General features: G+C 37.4%; 1 protein-coding gene across 3 annotated transcripts in view; it reads left to right on the plus strand.

Annotated features, from left to right (window-relative positions):
• MEGF10 (multiple EGF like domains 10) overlaps window positions 1-16,528 on the plus strand; it is a 156,852-nt gene that overhangs the window by 67,963 nt on the left and 72,361 nt on the right. For all 3 annotated transcript variants that reach the window (XM_010980977.3, XM_031448935.2, XM_031448936.2), the window contains exon 5: window positions 9,651-9,743. In XM_010980977.3, the coding sequence (XP_010979279.2) occupies window positions 9,651-9,743 (93 nt within the window). The remainder of the gene's footprint in view (window positions 1-9,650; window positions 9,744-16,528) is intronic.

The raw sequence follows: 16,528 nt of genomic DNA on the forward strand, positions 1-16,528 counted from the left end.
TTTGTCCTTAGGAAAATTTATTCCAGCACTTGTTAACTTTTTGAAACTGTGGTCCATTAGGATCATGTTACTTATGTTATTTAAATCTGATTTAATTTAAAGAGATACAATGTGGGGAGCTGTGGCCAGAATAGATAATGCCTGTATATGTGTAGAATTAAGCTGAACACTCTTTCCATTTTTAAGTAAATGAATAGGATTATGTGCTCCACATATGGTATTTCAGTCCCTTGTGTGGGATTCATTACAATAGTCAATTTCAGCACAAACTATTTTTTTTCTCGTATATGTCATTTCCTTTGTAGAGGAAAAGCTTAGTGTAGAATATTGCGTTGTGAGTTTGTAGTATTAGCCTTTCCCCAAATAAATATTTCTTGGAAGATTCTAAAGCCAATATCTTCATAAGCATTTGTAGAGCCTATCCACCAACAACCACAGACTCTTCGTGAAATTTCAGATTGTGTTCATTATTTTAGGGCTAGCTCAGATTTTTTTTTTTTTAATATGCCCTCTCTTTTGTGTATAAAGGGTTCTATTTGCATTTCCCTGGAAGTTTTCCTCACGTTCTAGTTTTTCCTTTTTTAAAACAACTTTACTGAGATAAAAATGGCATAAAATAAACTGCCCAGATTTAAGTGTACAATTTGACAGGTATTGGCTTATGTCTAACCACGAAGCCATTACTTCAGCCATAATAGTGAACCTGTTCATCACATACAGACATTTTCCTCACACTCCTTTGTAATTCCTTCCAGTCACTCCTCCCTGCACCTCCCCTCCCCTAGGTAACCACTAATCTGCTTTCTGTCACTCTCAGGTTAGTTTGCATTTTGTAGTGCTTTATACAAATGGAATCTCAGTATGTTCTCTTTTATGTCTGGTCTCTTTCACTGAGCATAATCACTTGGGGATGCATTCGTATTGTCACATGAATCATTAGTTCATTCCTTTTTATTGCTGAATAATATTCTGTTGAATAGATATACCACAACTTATTTATCCTTTTGTCTGTTCATGGACATTTGGATTGTTTCCAGGTTTTGGCAGTTACAAATAAAGCTGCTGTAAGAACTTGTGTCCAAGTCTTTGTATTGGCATATGCTTTTATTTCTTTTGGGTGATACCTAGGAGTGTAATGGCTGAATCATTTGGTACTTGTGCCCAGTGTTCAGAGATACTTTGTCATAGCCAAAAACTGGAAATAATCCAAATGTCCACAAACATTTTAAAAAGCTGACAAAATTTTCCAAAGCAGTTGTGCATTTTACATTCTCACTAGCAATGTATGAGAATTCTAGTTCCTCCATATCCTTGCCAGTACTTGGTACAGTCAGTCTTTTTAATTTCAGTCATTTGAATAGATACGTAGTGTTATCTTACTGTAGTTTTAATTCATACTGATCTAGTGACTAATGATATTTGAACATCTTTTCATGAACTTATGTGTCATTAGTATATCTTCTCTGGTGAAGTGTCCAAACCTTTTTGCCTGTTTTTAAATTTATTTGAAATTGAGCTGTTTATCTTCTTATTTTATAATTTTAATATATTCTGAATATAAGTTTTTTGTCAGCTAGTATTTTTTGAAAATATTTCTTCCATTCTGTGACTTATCTTTTCATACTCTTAGTGGTATTTTTTGAAGAGCTGAAGTTTTTATTTTTGACGGAAAAATGTATTAACTTACTTTTTGGCAGGTTGGGTTTTTAGGTGCCGTATCTAAGAAATCTTTGCCCAACTCAAGGTCACGAAAGTTCTCTCCTACTTTTTCTTCTAGAGGTTGTATACTTTTAGGTTTTATATTTAGGTTTATGATTGATTTTGAGTTAATATTTATATATGGTACAAAGTTACATACCCACACCTATTTATTTGCATATGGATATCCAGATTTTTCAGCATTGTTGCAAAGACTGTTATTTCTTCAGTGAATTGCCTTTGTGCCTCTGTCAAAAGATAATTGTCCATATATATGTGAATTTATTTCTGAGCTCTCTATTTTGTTCCATTGAACATATTTGTCTATATTTACATCAGTATCACACTCTGTTGGTTACTGTAGCTTTTTAAGTCCTTAAATCAAGTGGTATTAGCCTTTAGCTTTTTCAGAGTTGTTCTGGCTGTTATAGGTACTGTGTGTTTGAATATGAATTTTAAAATCAGCTTATCAATTTCAGCTAAAAAAGCTGCTGAGATTTTGATTGGTATTGCATTTAATCTGTTGATCTATTTGGGAGAAAATTAATAGCTTAACAATAGTGAGTCATCTGGGTCTTAAATAGTGCCTCCCTCTGTTTAGAGAGAATATGTACATTCTGCTGTTGTTGGGTGGGGTGTTCTATAAATGTCAAATAGATCAAATTGGTTGATAGTTTTGTTCAGCTTTTTAATTTCTCTCAGTACTGTTTTTAGTTCTTAGTGTATAGGTCTTTCACATCATTGGTCAGGTTTATCCCTAAGTATTTTGTATTTTTGGTGATATTATAAATAGCTTTTTAAATTTCAATTTCTGATTGTTTCTTGCTAGTATATAGAATCATAATTATGGGTTTTTATCTACAACCTTGTTAAACTCTCTTATTATTTTAGCACCTTTTTTTGTAGATTTCATTAGATTTTCCACCTATTTGTGTATATTTGCATAATATGTAAATAAAGGAAATTTAATTCTTCCTTCCCAATCTGGACATCTTTTACTTCTTTCTTGTGTTATTACCTTGCTGGAACCTCTAGTACAATGCTGAACAGAAATGATAAGATCAGACATCCTTGTCTTGTTCCTAATCTTAAGGATAAAGCATTATTCTTCTACTATTGAATGTAATGTTAGTACTAGGTTTTTCATATTTACCCTTTAGGTAGAGGAAGCTCCTTTTTGTTTCCAGTTTGTAAAGAATTTCTTTGAGGAATGGCTGTTTGGTTTTGCCAAGTGCTTTTTGGACATTTTTAAGATAATTATTTCTTGCTATTATGAATTTTTTTCAATTTAGGAACTTTTTCACCTGAAAGATCTTCTATACAAGCAGCGTGTTAGTTACGAATCATGTTTGGCTGCAGTAAGTAGGTTTCTGAAAAACAGAAACATACAAAGATGAGTTTTTTATTTTTATATAGTGAAAAGTCTGGAAATACGTAATTTATGGCATTTATTTATTAATGCAAGAAATTCAGAGCAAAGTGTTCCATGATTCTCTAGGCTCTTCCTTCAGAATTGCCAGATCTTTTTTGCAGATTCAGCCATTTTGTCCACACCCCATGCATCAGGAAGGAGAAGGAGATGGGGAATTGCGCTTACCAATGAATCTGTCCCCCTATACTATTTTCAACATGAACACTTCAGTCCAGAAAGACGGCTGGGGAGTGTAGTTAATTGCTGGTCACACCATTGTCCCTGGTGAAAGTGGTATTCTGTTAATAAGGGTGGAAGGAAGAATAGACGTTAAGTATATAATTAGTGATGTATGCCAAAGACACTGCTAGTAATCACTCTATGTACTTGTCCTTGGGCTCCATGAAAGCTCTGTCAGGAATGGAAAGAAAGGAATTTTAGATTTGGATTAAAAAAATTAAATTTATAAGTGCACATTTCTAGGCTCCTAGTATTTTCTCACTGTCCATGGCTGATTGGCCATCTATGCAAGTCACACATATGGACCACTGGTGGCTTTGGGACAAGAGCCCCTGACCTCATACCATGGGTCATGCAATTTTGGGGATGGGATGGAAAGAGGGTGGAGTATGAGGTAACTGATGTTAGCACCTCTTTCCTGCAACTTTATTCCTGAGGTGTCCACTTCCTCGGCTCAGATATTCTCTCTTTCCTGAGACCCTCCTTGATTTGACTCTAGTTGGAACTGATTGTTCCCTTCCTGTGGCTCCCACAGTATTTTTTATGATGACTTTTTTGACAATAATTCACATACCATACAATTCAACCATTTAATGTGCATTATTCAGTGATGTTATATTTTATATTCACAGTTGTACAACCAACACACTTTAGATAATAGAATATTTTTCTTTCCTCAGTGAAACCCCTATACCCATTAACCATCACCCCACATTCATCATAAGTCCCTCCCAGCCCTAGACAACTGCTAATATACTTTCTGTCTCTATAGATTTGCCTTTGGACTCTCCATATAAATGGAATTGTTGCATATGGTTCACAGTAATTATTTGTTCATACCTCTGTATTACACCTGTGTCCTGCTCTGCGAATATTGAGTTTGTGGAGGGGGCTTTATTTGATTCCTCTGTAGACTGAGAGTTCCTGATCTGCCATCTTTGTATCCACAGAGGTGCCCAGTAACATGCCTGCTACATCAGTAAATATTAAATTGAAGGAAAAGAGAATTCCCTTCCCTTTTATAAACAAACACAATAGGGTAGGCTGGAATGTAATGTTTGGAAATTTGAAAACAAAATGATTCCTGTCTACAATGAACATTGTAGTAGCAGAGTCTAATTTTTGTAAAGATTTTGCATATAATTGGCCTCAAACAGAAGTAAGGAGTGGATAAAGTTTATCTTGAAAGTTAACTTTCTGCTTTCTCTCTCTTCCTCAGTTGAATCTTCTAACTTCTGACTCCCAGCCATCTAGTGCACCTGAACCAACACAGCCTCTACCATCCTTTTCACCCCTGCATCCCCACCTCCATTCACACTCATTGAAAGTTTTGGTCCACTGGGATTCAGGCACCTGAATTCTCTCCTACTTCTGCCTCTAATGCCAGCTGTGAATATTAGGAAAATCATTGCATTTTCCTAGTCTCCGTTTTCTTGTCTGAAAAAAGCAGGAATGATGTTCGGTAAAAAAAAAAAAAAAAATGTGATTTGTGCCCTTTATTCATAAGACCAAAATAAAAGCAAAATTCTGAGGAAAGATAGATTAGCTGGAAGGTTTGTGTTTTTACTGGACACTTATTTTCAAGAGACACTTTGATCATGGAAACATTTTTCAAGTTAACTTAAATGAATTGATTATATTATATCCTTTAGGACAACAGTGGGTACTATTTAGAGATGTAATTGGTTTAAAGGAGTCTTTAGTCTGCCTACTTTTAACATTTACCTTTTTGCCATACCCTAGGTGTAAATCCAAAGGGAAATTATATGAGGCTCTCAGTTTTAAAGCTAAGTATTTACAAGGGAATGGAATGAGGTCCAGTCACTGGTAGTGGGGTTTAAATGGATTTAGGAACTAAGGCTGAAACAGGAGCCTAATTAGAGAAGATTCCAGGGTCATCAGGTCAGCCCTCACCTGTCCATCAGGCAGACAGGCTGTCCAGTGCTTTAACATCAAAGACGTGGCATGTTCTTCTCATTACTGTCTCTTTGCCCGCCCTCCACCCCCCAGTTCTCGAGGGAGAAGATGCCTTGGCTGCTCCTTGCAACTTGATGTGTCTGCAGCAGTGTACCAAGTATGGGTCCACATATTTAGCTTATATCTGGCCTCTATAAAAGATTACTGAAAACTCAGAATATGATATTTAATGATTTTCTTAAAAGAGATGTGTGAAAAGTAATCATATTGAATAGATTGTCTTTACTAGTATTTTCCTAGTTTTAATTGCCTTTTTTAAAATAAGAAAAGACATGGATAGGGAATAAAATGACAGTTTCTACTGATGAGAAAGTCATACTTATGATGGATCTTTTGTGCTTGTCCTTGAAATCTAAGCTGCTGAACATTTGCTAAGGGGGACCTCTGTCCCCTTTCTTCTTTTCCAGCTGACTTTGGAATTTTCTCTACAACAAATTGATGTCTTTTACCCACCTTGGTTTCTCACATGGAGTTTGTTAGTCATGAAAGTTAGACACCCAGAGTTGGTGGCATTTGAGGCTGAAAGAGGGAAGATGGGGTAGGGAAGGATCTAGCTCTGCCATTTTCCCAGAGGGAGGGTCTGTGTTTGTCACCACATGTCCCATGGTTAGTGTGCCAGCAACTGGGTGAGTTGGGACATCGGAAACAGAGTGTTTTCTAGCTTGCACTCTTCTCCTCTGTTGTCTCCCTTTGCTCCCGCTGGCCTTGTGGGTACTTGGTGAGAGCTGTTGCTACATGGGGAGAGTCCAGAGCCACAGGAGAGAGCAGTGGATGGACCTGGCACTTGTGTTGCCATCTAATGCCAGGTGACAGTTCTGCACCACGGCAGTAGAATTTTGTGTTCTTTCCTTTGAGTACCCATACCAACAACATTTTCCATTATTTAGATCATTATTTGACTTTAGGCTTCAGTGCTTAGAGGTGATCCTTTGACTCTAGCTTTAATTAAGAAAAAAAATCATTAGAAAAGCAGATTGCCCCTTTCAATTCCTAATTAACTTACTAATTTGTTTTCTGCTAACTATCTATTTACATTTTGCTTCAGACTTTAGCCAAATGTTATTTCAAGAAAATAATAAATGTAATCTATACTTTATAAATTCTTCGTAAAAATAATTCTTCATAAAAATAATCTAGATTTTAAAAATTACATCATGGGATTTTTCCCATTTATTATAATTGACTGGATTTCTGAGTGTTCTTTTCATAGAACACAAAGTTTGCATCATCAGGAATCAAACATGAGAACATTCGTATAATTATTCAGTAATCTCAAAGCATTGTGAAGCAGATCTCCTTTGAGTTTTTACACGTAGAAATACACTTAATATCGTTTTTTGGAATCAACAAAACAAGAATCACAAAAAACAATCAACTGGGATCCAAGCACATGCAATTCTGATTCATAACCTTCTGGGACACGGGCTTAACTTAAATCATGCATTTCTTTATCCATTTTAGTAAAGGTCATCTTGATATTGGAGGTAAGGTGCTAGACCTGTTTGTTCAATCTTACCTTTTTTCTGGTTGATTCAGGTGGGTACAGGGGAAATCGTTTGGGATCACTCAGGGGCTAAGAGCTAACACAACTACAGCTAAATTCAAAGTTTAATCTGTAGCCTGTATGGTGACTATGCATAGCAAAGAAGTAGTTTGGGGGAGAGAAAGATGAGTGGTAAAAGAAAGTGAAGGGGAAGATAAGGAGTGAAAAAAATGAAAGGAGAGAGGAAAAGAAGAGTGACAAATTAAGACCAGCCCATTGAACCACCCACCCAAACTCTCCTCTCCTGGCCACCCCAACCCAGCAGGTATGAAATCCCAGGTTGCTGTCTTCCAACCCAGTGTCTCGGGAACCCAGGGAGTTTCAAATTTTCAAATGGTGGAATTGACTTTTCCATCAAATTATATTTTATATAGGTGCCCAAGATATCAAAGCAAAATATTATTTTATTAATATAAATTTACCTTATACCTTAACATTTATAACATTTCCTTAGTATAAAGTGATGGATGAGAACAAGAATATTTTAAATAAACACAAAAATTTACCATTTGAGAATATGGGTGACACTTCTTTTCCTCAAAAGAAGTGTTTTCACCATATCCAATTTCTGTGTTTTCTTCTAAATGCACAGTATCAGAAAATTCTTGTTTCTTATTAAAGACAAATAGTATCTGATTTTTTAAACTTCTTAAATATACAAACCAAATTTTTAATAGTTTTAGTGTCTTAAAGAAGGTGAAATTGGGAATTCGGGGTCTGAACGCTGATCACTAACAGCATGTTGGGAACACATATACCATCAATACCTAAGACAAGTTAGACCAAGCACTCTCCTGTCCACGTCTTTACAGTGGGTGCCAGCTCTCTGTGAGATGGGAGTGTCCTGGGTGCAAGTGGTACCAGATAACATAGTGTGGTACAGCGTCCAGAGCATGCCCTGCACAATTAGACCTGAGCCTTCCATGGCATTAAATTGACACTTGCATGCTCCACTTAAGGTATTTTGCTGGTTTGTATGTGCCTACATAAATTTTAAAGCAATAACAGTACAGAGCTATGACTCTAAAAATGAACAACACATCTACAATGTCAGGCATGCATAGAGATGGCAGGAGGCACAGACCCCTGAGGTTGGCACTATCAACTTAACCTGGCAGCATAAGTCAACATGTTGTAGGGCAGTGTGTTCATATGTTACAGGCAGATTTTGTTTTTAATTACAATTACATATGTAATTGTCTTTATCAAATATTATGAAGTTGCTAAGAATCTCCTTGGAACTCTGTTGTCAAAATCTCTAGCTCACCTGGCCCGGCACCCGTCACCAAATTGCCTGGGTACTTAAGAATTATTCTGGTAACAGAAAATGAACCTCTTCCCGAAATTTAAGTCACTTTATTCTGTTGTGATGTCCTCTGCCTGGTGGTTTCTTGAAACAAATTTCTATCTTTCATTAGAGTATTCCAGTTAATTCTCAGAGTAAAGTCTTGACACCTTAGTTTGGATTTCAAAGTGTCTCCCTCTCTTCTGAAGCTATTGCTCCAAACACTGCACCCAAAAAGATCTTCTCATTTCCATTTGCTTTTCTTTCTACTTCTTGCTTTTGCTTTCTCTTCATCTAAGATGCCTTTCTCTTATGTCTTTTATGTCTAAACCTTTTTGATAAAAACCTTAGAAGTGATTATCACTTTTGGCCCAGCAATATATATTTATATATTATATAAATGTGTACACAATTTTGACTATACACACATATAAATATCACAGAAGAATATTTAATGGCATAGAAAATTTTTTTTCCTATTCAATTAAGTGGAAAGGCAAATTGAAAAACATTTTTCTTCCTCAAGAAAAAGAAACAGGTATATTTTGCTTATTGGCATTTTATATTTGGACAGTAGACCTGTTTTGCTTCTGTAATAAGACACGAATTTATAAAACTTACCTCTAAAGCATAGGATAGCTTATCCTATCCTTAAATAAAATTTTAGAAAACCTGAAAATCCAAACTCTTCCAATATGTTCTCACAGTTACTCATATATCCAGGTATTTTAAAGAAGGTTTAACCAACACGAGTGACATTAAGGTTGAGAGTTATGTTGATGTTCAGCATAGCATATTTATGATGTCTCTTTTTGTGAGCTCACTGAACTTTGCTTTGGAAATCATCAGACTACCCATCTGCTCATGTTTGCAATGATACTCCTTATCTTCACGGGTTGGGTCACACCTATGATGTTCATTAATGAAAGAGGAATTGAGTTTTACTGTTTTCTAAAGACCTGGGTGACATTTTTCGAATATTCTCCTCAATAGAAAAAGGGCATCTAATTCTGCTGTGTCATAGTTGTGAATAATATGCGCACAAAGACATTTGACTACTGTTTCAAGTGAAGGTATTATGTAAAGGGAGTGCCTCTTGGTCTACTCTGTTGCTCTGGAGTCCTGAGATCTTGCTTTGTGATTTGTTTCTGCATCCACATATGCTCCTCCTGAAACAAAAAGGATATATTTGGTAGTCATTGATAATTTTTTGAAATGGATTAGGCAATTTTCCTTGAAACTTCTTTCCTAATTTAGCATGAAGTAGAATTAAATAGTAGAAATGAAGGAATTTACTTGGCGATATCAAAATAAGAAGGGGAATTGTTTGGTTACACAGAGGACTGTAAGAGGGCTGAGGAATGGATTGAAGAAAATTATCAAGCATGCATGTTGTTTTTAAGTGATACTTGAGACTGAGATGTGAAACAGCTGTGTTGTTGGGGTTTTTTTCTTGTGCCAACTTTCCTTGTTTGATTGATTTTTCTCTCTGACAGCCCACTGTGCTGATAAATGTGTCCATGGTCGCTGCATTGCTCCAAACACCTGTCAGTGTGAGCCTGGCTGGGGTGGGACCAACTGCTCCAGTGGTAAGTTTCCACCTGCTGCTGTCTGTCTCAGGATGTTTTTTGCTGTATGGGCCCCTTGTCTGCAGACTACATGAGCCACGGGTTCACCTCTTTAGCCCGACGTAGAACATGGTGTAGTTTCCCAATCCAACTCACAAATACAGGTTCTTTTAAATCTGTGCATGTGTTATGCAAAGAACTGTTACTAATAGAGTATAAAGAAAGATGCTTAGAAAGAAGGAGATTTCAATAATCTGATTCTGATACTTCTGTGAATATGAATGCATTTTCCAGAGTAGGGTCCAGAATTTAAGACTCCTTAGTTCAGTAAGGCAGTTGCAGTAATATAGCCACTGTATTCTAACATTTGTTTTTACTTGTTTATTTATCTAACATATTTTCTTGGTGAGAAAAATTTACCACTTGTTGGTTTTAAAGCAGAAGTAAAACTGATATTTTCAGTACTTAACATACTTATTTATCTCTGAATTCTGAGGTGCAAATAAGTACTTGCTCAGGTAACTGGGGAGAATTATTTGTAATAAATGGAAAATCATAAACATTTTGATATTAAATCAGTTCATAATATAGTGTATCATTTGTCTCTATTATGTTAGAATTATAATTCTAAGATGCTGGTATTTTGGACTATAAGCAGGTTGCACTTAAAATCCTATATTCATTATTATGAGGATTAAATGATGGAATGTCATATAATACAGTTGCTTTTGTAAATTTCACAGTTAAAACGTAGGTTTGCTGCGTGTGTGATTGTGTACTCTTCCTGTTCCTTTATACTTCATTTTGCCTTGAAAAAAAAAATGTGAGAAGGAATTGAAGTGCAACTAAATTGTAATGCATGAAACGTTAACACTAAGAGAAAGGAAGTGTTACTTTTAAAAATGAGCAGGCTCTCATGACGACACAAATTTGTCCTCGTGGCTACCAAACAATTTTCTGAAACTAGTTCAAAAGTACCAGCCTAGATGAGCTCGTTTTAGGAATTTTTACTCACTTCCATTTTGACTGGGGAGATGACTCTATCTTGTGAGAACTGCTTGTTTTAGACTTGTGATCTCTTGGCTGTCTCTAAAACAGCATCTCCAGGGGAAGTCCTTGTGCTGTCAGTGTACAGAACACTGCATGTGAAAGAGCCTTTTTATTATGTCTTGAACAGAGAGTGCTTGTGTGTGCGTGCATGTGTGTGTGTTTGTATGTGTGTCTTTCTGCCCCTGACAGGCTTCCCATTGCAGTGGGTAACTGTCTTTCAGGGTTTTGTTCTCCTTCTGTTGGAGATCAGGAGGAAAGTGGACATTTTGTTCACATGCTGTTGGGGCACAGTGTTTGGGATGTGGGACCTGGCTCATGTCCACTTTTCTAGCCGAGCGACCTCAAGTGGGATGTTGTTTTCGTTGACTTTTCCAGCTTAAAGAACAGTTGTGCCTACACATTTGGAAGAAAAAGTATTATTATATATATAATAGAATATATAAAAATATTTTAAATAATATTAAATGCTATTATATAAACCAGTAGGAAAGAGAAGAATGGATATATTTCTTCATTTGAGAAATGAGTTTATTACTAATTTCAGGGTGAGAATGCTGTGGAATAATTTTAGTTGTTATCATACTTTGTCCCCTAAGAGCTGCAGCCTACCTGAAACTAAGGGATTAGACTAAAGAATGTGTGAACAAAATGAAAGTGTACATAGGTTTTTGAACTGACTGAGGCCATCTAGAAAATAAACTGTTCTTTATTTTGGAGTTGACTGACTTTTGAATGAAGCGTCTAGAATTCTGGTAATACATATTCTTTTAATCCCAGAAGATGATATTAAGGCAACTTTTAGTTTATAATGAACAGAAGCATAAATAAACATGGACAGATATCTGAAGTCTTTAAAGATATTCTAAGGAAACACTTCTGACTCCTTTTTTAAAGCACGTAGGAAAATGCTATTCTGAGCCAGAGCACTGTGTTTTGTTTCCTGGAGTTTGTCTGCAGCAGTTACTCTAATATCACTCATTAGGAGCAGATAATTCTTGAAGCAACTGCACACCCTAGTAATCTACTAAGTAGCAGAGTTAAAATGGCTGAATTCCCAAGGATTCTATCTCCATATCCCTTCCTCTCTGGTTATTGTTATGCATATATTTGAGCATGTATGTTAGATCCAGAAAACAATTTTTTTTTTTTTTTAGCTAGACCAGTTCCTTGTATTAGTCCAGGTCCAATCAGTAGACAAACTGCAGTAATTTTTTTGAGTAAACCTTTTATTTTTGAAAAATTTTAGATTTACAGAAAAAGTTGCAAAAAGAGTAGAGAATTTCCACCTACCTGCACCCAGTTTTCTCCTTGATAACATCTTAAGTCACCATTGGCTTGTCAAAACTGAGACACTAACATTAATATGCTACCAGTTAGTTCAATAAACTCTAGACTTTATTTGGATTTCATTATTTTTTCCATTAATGTCCTCCTTCGGTTCCAGGATCCAGTCCTGGGCACTACACTGCATTGTCATGTCTCCCCAATCTCCTCTGGTCTGTGACGATTCTGAGTCTTTGTTTTTCATGACCATGACAATCCTGAAGAGAACTGGCTAGGTATCCTGTAGAATGTCCCCCAGTCTGTTTTCCTCATGACTAGACTAGGTCACAGGTTTTGAGAAGAACACTGCAGATTTGGAGTGCCCATCTCTTAACATCATATTGGGAGTATGATGACATTCCCATGATGTCACTGATGATGCCATCACTTGGTTAACCTTCATCATTGGTGATGTATAGTGTTTACCATATTTCTCCACATAAAGTTACTATTTTTCCCTTTCCTTTTTCTGTTCTCTGGAAACAAGCCACTAAATTTAGCCTACTGGGATTAAGGGATTAAGCTCCATGTCTTTGAGAGGAGGAATATCTGTGTATGTTATTTGGAACTCTTCTGCAGGGAAGATTTATTTATTCTCCCCAATTTAATCAATCATTTGTATAATTTGGATACATGACATTTTGGGTTCTTAGTCAACATTATATTATTTTGTTGCTTAAATTGTTCTATCTTTGGCAGTTAGGAGTTCTGGTAGGTGGCTTCTGCATCCTTTTGACATGCCTCCATCATTTTGTTTGGTTGTTTTGTTTGGCCTTTTGAGCACTTCCTTACTTTCTGCCACTGTAGGATACTCCAATCTCACTTTGTGTTCTTCCTGCCTCAGTACTAGAATGAGCCATTGAAGAATGGTATTTAGAAACCAAGCTTTGGGTGTTGGGTATGCTCATTGCTCCTGGAACACATAGTAACTTGAACAGGGGAAGTTTGTTAAAAAGAATTAATAATAGGGGGTTGCTGTAGAGATTGGCTAGTAAGAAGTAGATAACACTCAAAGGAATACAGTAATAGCAGATATAAGGAGCATCCACTACTCCTAGGGCTGAGGTAGAACACCCAAAGAGGAAGTCCTAGGGGTGTGATGCAGACTTGTTGGAGCACAGCCACAGCTCACTGAATGGCAGAGAGGCTGCCATGGTACCCTTAGCGGAGCTGGCTGGAAATCTCTCTGGAACTTGCTAGAAATCTGTTCTATAGGATGCTTGGGAAAGCTGTCCTGGAGAAGTGTCTTAGCAGAAGCACTCTGTTACCAAAGCCCAAGGGGGATGTCAGGGGAAGTTGTGGGGTGATGGGTGCTGCCAGCCACAGTGCACTGTGGGAGCTGGATGCTGGAGAAGCCACTCCCACTGTGCTTACAAGGCAGGAGCTGGTGCTGGAGAAGCCTGTGCACTGTGGAAGTCAGGTGAGCTAGCATACCAGAACCATGACAGGAAACACCTTTCTCCTGCAGGGTGTCTCCAGCACCCTGTGGAAAGTGCTTAATGGCCAGCCAGCTGGCAGGGGAAGAGTATTTAAAGGGCCCATACCCATTTCTGGAGATACAAGTGAAGGATAAATTTAGCCCTGAGAGGCTATAAAATGTTAAAAGGTCCACTCCTCTGTGCACCTTTCTACACACATTTGAATTCTTGTACACCAACGAAACAACTCTACAGTTCCACCTAATAGGATACGTACAGCCAGCTATCTTCAGATGTTCTCACTCTTTTCCCAAAATAAGGAGATGCTAGTCCCAACAGTCATTTTATCTATTGCTGGTTATATATATTTTTTCCTGAAATTCAGATGAAGTTCCACTGAATATTTTGTTACCTTAAGTTATCTTCAAACAACTTGTATCTAAAATAAATAAAAATGCAAAGAAAGAGGAGAAAAAAGAAAATAGCTTCTACAAATACACACATATATGTAACAAGCAAATAGAAAATGTTAAAAACTACTAGAAGCTTCTTTTCTGTGATGAGTCGCAGGCTGTCCTTGCATACGTGGCCTCCTTCTAAGCTCCATTCCATATTTCTCCCTCGCAGCCCAAACCTCAGCTGCTTGGGGTTCTTTACCTGGAGGCACGACTCAAAAACTCCATTTATGAAGGATCTGAATTCCCAGTGTTCCTGCTTTTTTTTGGTTATTGACACTTTTCATTAACCTTCTTTACTAGGTGTGGAAAATAAGAGGTGTCCCACAGAATCCCTTGAGTTCCAGACAGAGTTCTGCTTTTTCCTATTATGTAACAGCAGCCCAGTTTCCCCTTGATTACCAGGATCAATTATTCTAGCTAGAAGAGTAACTCCTTTTATTTACATTTTGAGTCTAAAATGGCCAAATGCAGTATATATAAAAATAGATTTAAAAAAGTTTCTGAACTATGTTCAATATCTTGTAATAACCTTTAATGAAAAAGGCTATGAAAATGAATATATGTCTGTGCTATACACCCAAAATTGACACATTGTAACTGATAGTACTTCAATAAAGTAAAATAAAATGGCCAAATGGCAATAAATTGATAACTCTCATACACAGCTCTCTTTCTGTATTTTTTTTCCTTCCCAGTATACGAGGGAGATTAAGAGACTGACAGGTCTCTTCACAATGACAGGTTTACAAGGCTTTCCTTGGAGACATAGCATGACTGTTGACCTTGTCTGTGGACAGAAGGATTTCTGTATGTGGTGACTGTATAGTCAGTGTTCCTGGGTCTCAATGTATTCTCTGTATGAAAAACCAAGTTATGTCAGCGAACAAAGTTTGTTTGCTTGGAGTGAAATCATGATTTATTTGACTAGATTCAGGCATATTGCTTCTTTTTAAATTTGATTAAATGATTTTTTTTAAAAGCACATACATACTTTACTTTTATTGGCTTCCTAATGTATCCCCTGGCCTGTATGAATTAATCTATGTTGCCTCCATCTCTTTCCTCCTCTTTCCTTTTCTCTCTCTGTTCCTCTCCGCCATCAATATCTCTTGCCTATTCATCAATCCTGTATTTCTCTTCGTCCCTCACTGGATGATAAACAGCTCCTGGAGGGCAGGGGCTGTGTATTATTAATCTCCTTAGCCTTCACTGTGCTTGGCATGCAGATGGAGCACAGTCAATGTTTGTTTCATTTAATGAGATTGAACGTATGTTTCTGAGAAGGTCATTCATGTGTTCATGATGGGAACTTTCATTACTGTGTGCAAGGAACCATACTGGGTGCTGTGGATAGAGAAACAAATGAGGGACAGTTGCTGGGCTCACAGAGCTCACGGCCTGGAGGAAAGTAGACAGAAGTGTAAATATCTCATCCTGAGGAAAAGAACAGCTTCAGAAGAAGAGGTGGATTGAAGATGCTAGAAATGGTGTTGAGTAAAGTAATGAGAGGTTTTCTGGGTGGACTAGAGAGAAGGGTCTAATGTATGCTGGGGACAGAAAGCAGACTTCTTGGGGTGAGGGGTAATGAAAAGACACTCAAAGATAAACTCGTCTTCCGGAAACTTATCTGGGACATCAACAAGGAGGAGCAAAGAGATAGGGATTTAGTAAAAGACAAGTGTAGGCTCAAAAGAAAGTTTTGCATTTGCTTGTTTGCTTTTGTTTGTGTTTTAAGGTGAAAGAGGCTGGGAGGATGGTGAAAGAAAAGAGGGAGAGTCTGGAGATTCAGTTGAGAGGTCATTTAATTGAGGGGCCATGGCTCCTGAGAAGACAGAAGGGCTCCTGACACTGATGGAGGGATTAGCAAGAAGTACTTCCCATTCCCAGTAGTTGCGTTTCCATAGGTTTGTGGGCTCAGGAGCTGGCAGGCAGTGGGCAGGAGGACCTGGGGGAGTTCATATTTGATGACCTTTCTTCTCTTGGTGAACTGAAGAAGAGATAATCTGTCGGTACTAAGGGGAGCAGAGGCTGGGCACGTTGATGATGATAATGATGACGGTAATAGTGCTCCTTTATCAAGTGCTTAATCTGTGCCTAGCATCATCGTCAGGGCTTCAAAGCAAAAGCCTCATTTAATACTCAAAACAGATGAGATGCTTACAATTCTTGTTCCTATTTTATAGATGAGGAAGTGGAGGCATCGAAAAATTAAGTGTGCTGCCCAAGTCTATACATCTGGTAAATGGTGGAGCCCAGCTCTCATCTCATTCAGAGCCACTAATTTTAACCACAAGTGTATGGTGCCTCCTGAGGTTGGAAAGGAGGTTTAGTGAAAGTGACAAGAGCAAGTGACAAGGAGGGGAATGAGAGCAGGAGGCAGGGCTGACCCCAGCAGACAGATATTAAAAGAAAGTCCCTGAGAGATACTGAGGGCACACTAACATGTCATTTAAAATGACACCAATTTGGTAGGATGCATTTGTAATTCGTAATTTCCTCATTTGCAGTGTTCAGGTTGTGGGATCAGATTATATTTACAGTTCTTTTCAACCCTATG

Source organism: Camelus dromedarius, chromosome 3 (genome assembly GCF_036321535.1).
Source record: "Camelus dromedarius isolate mCamDro1 chromosome 3, mCamDro1.pat, whole genome shotgun sequence".
NCBI lineage: Eukaryota > Metazoa > Chordata > Mammalia > Artiodactyla > Camelidae > Camelus > Camelus dromedarius.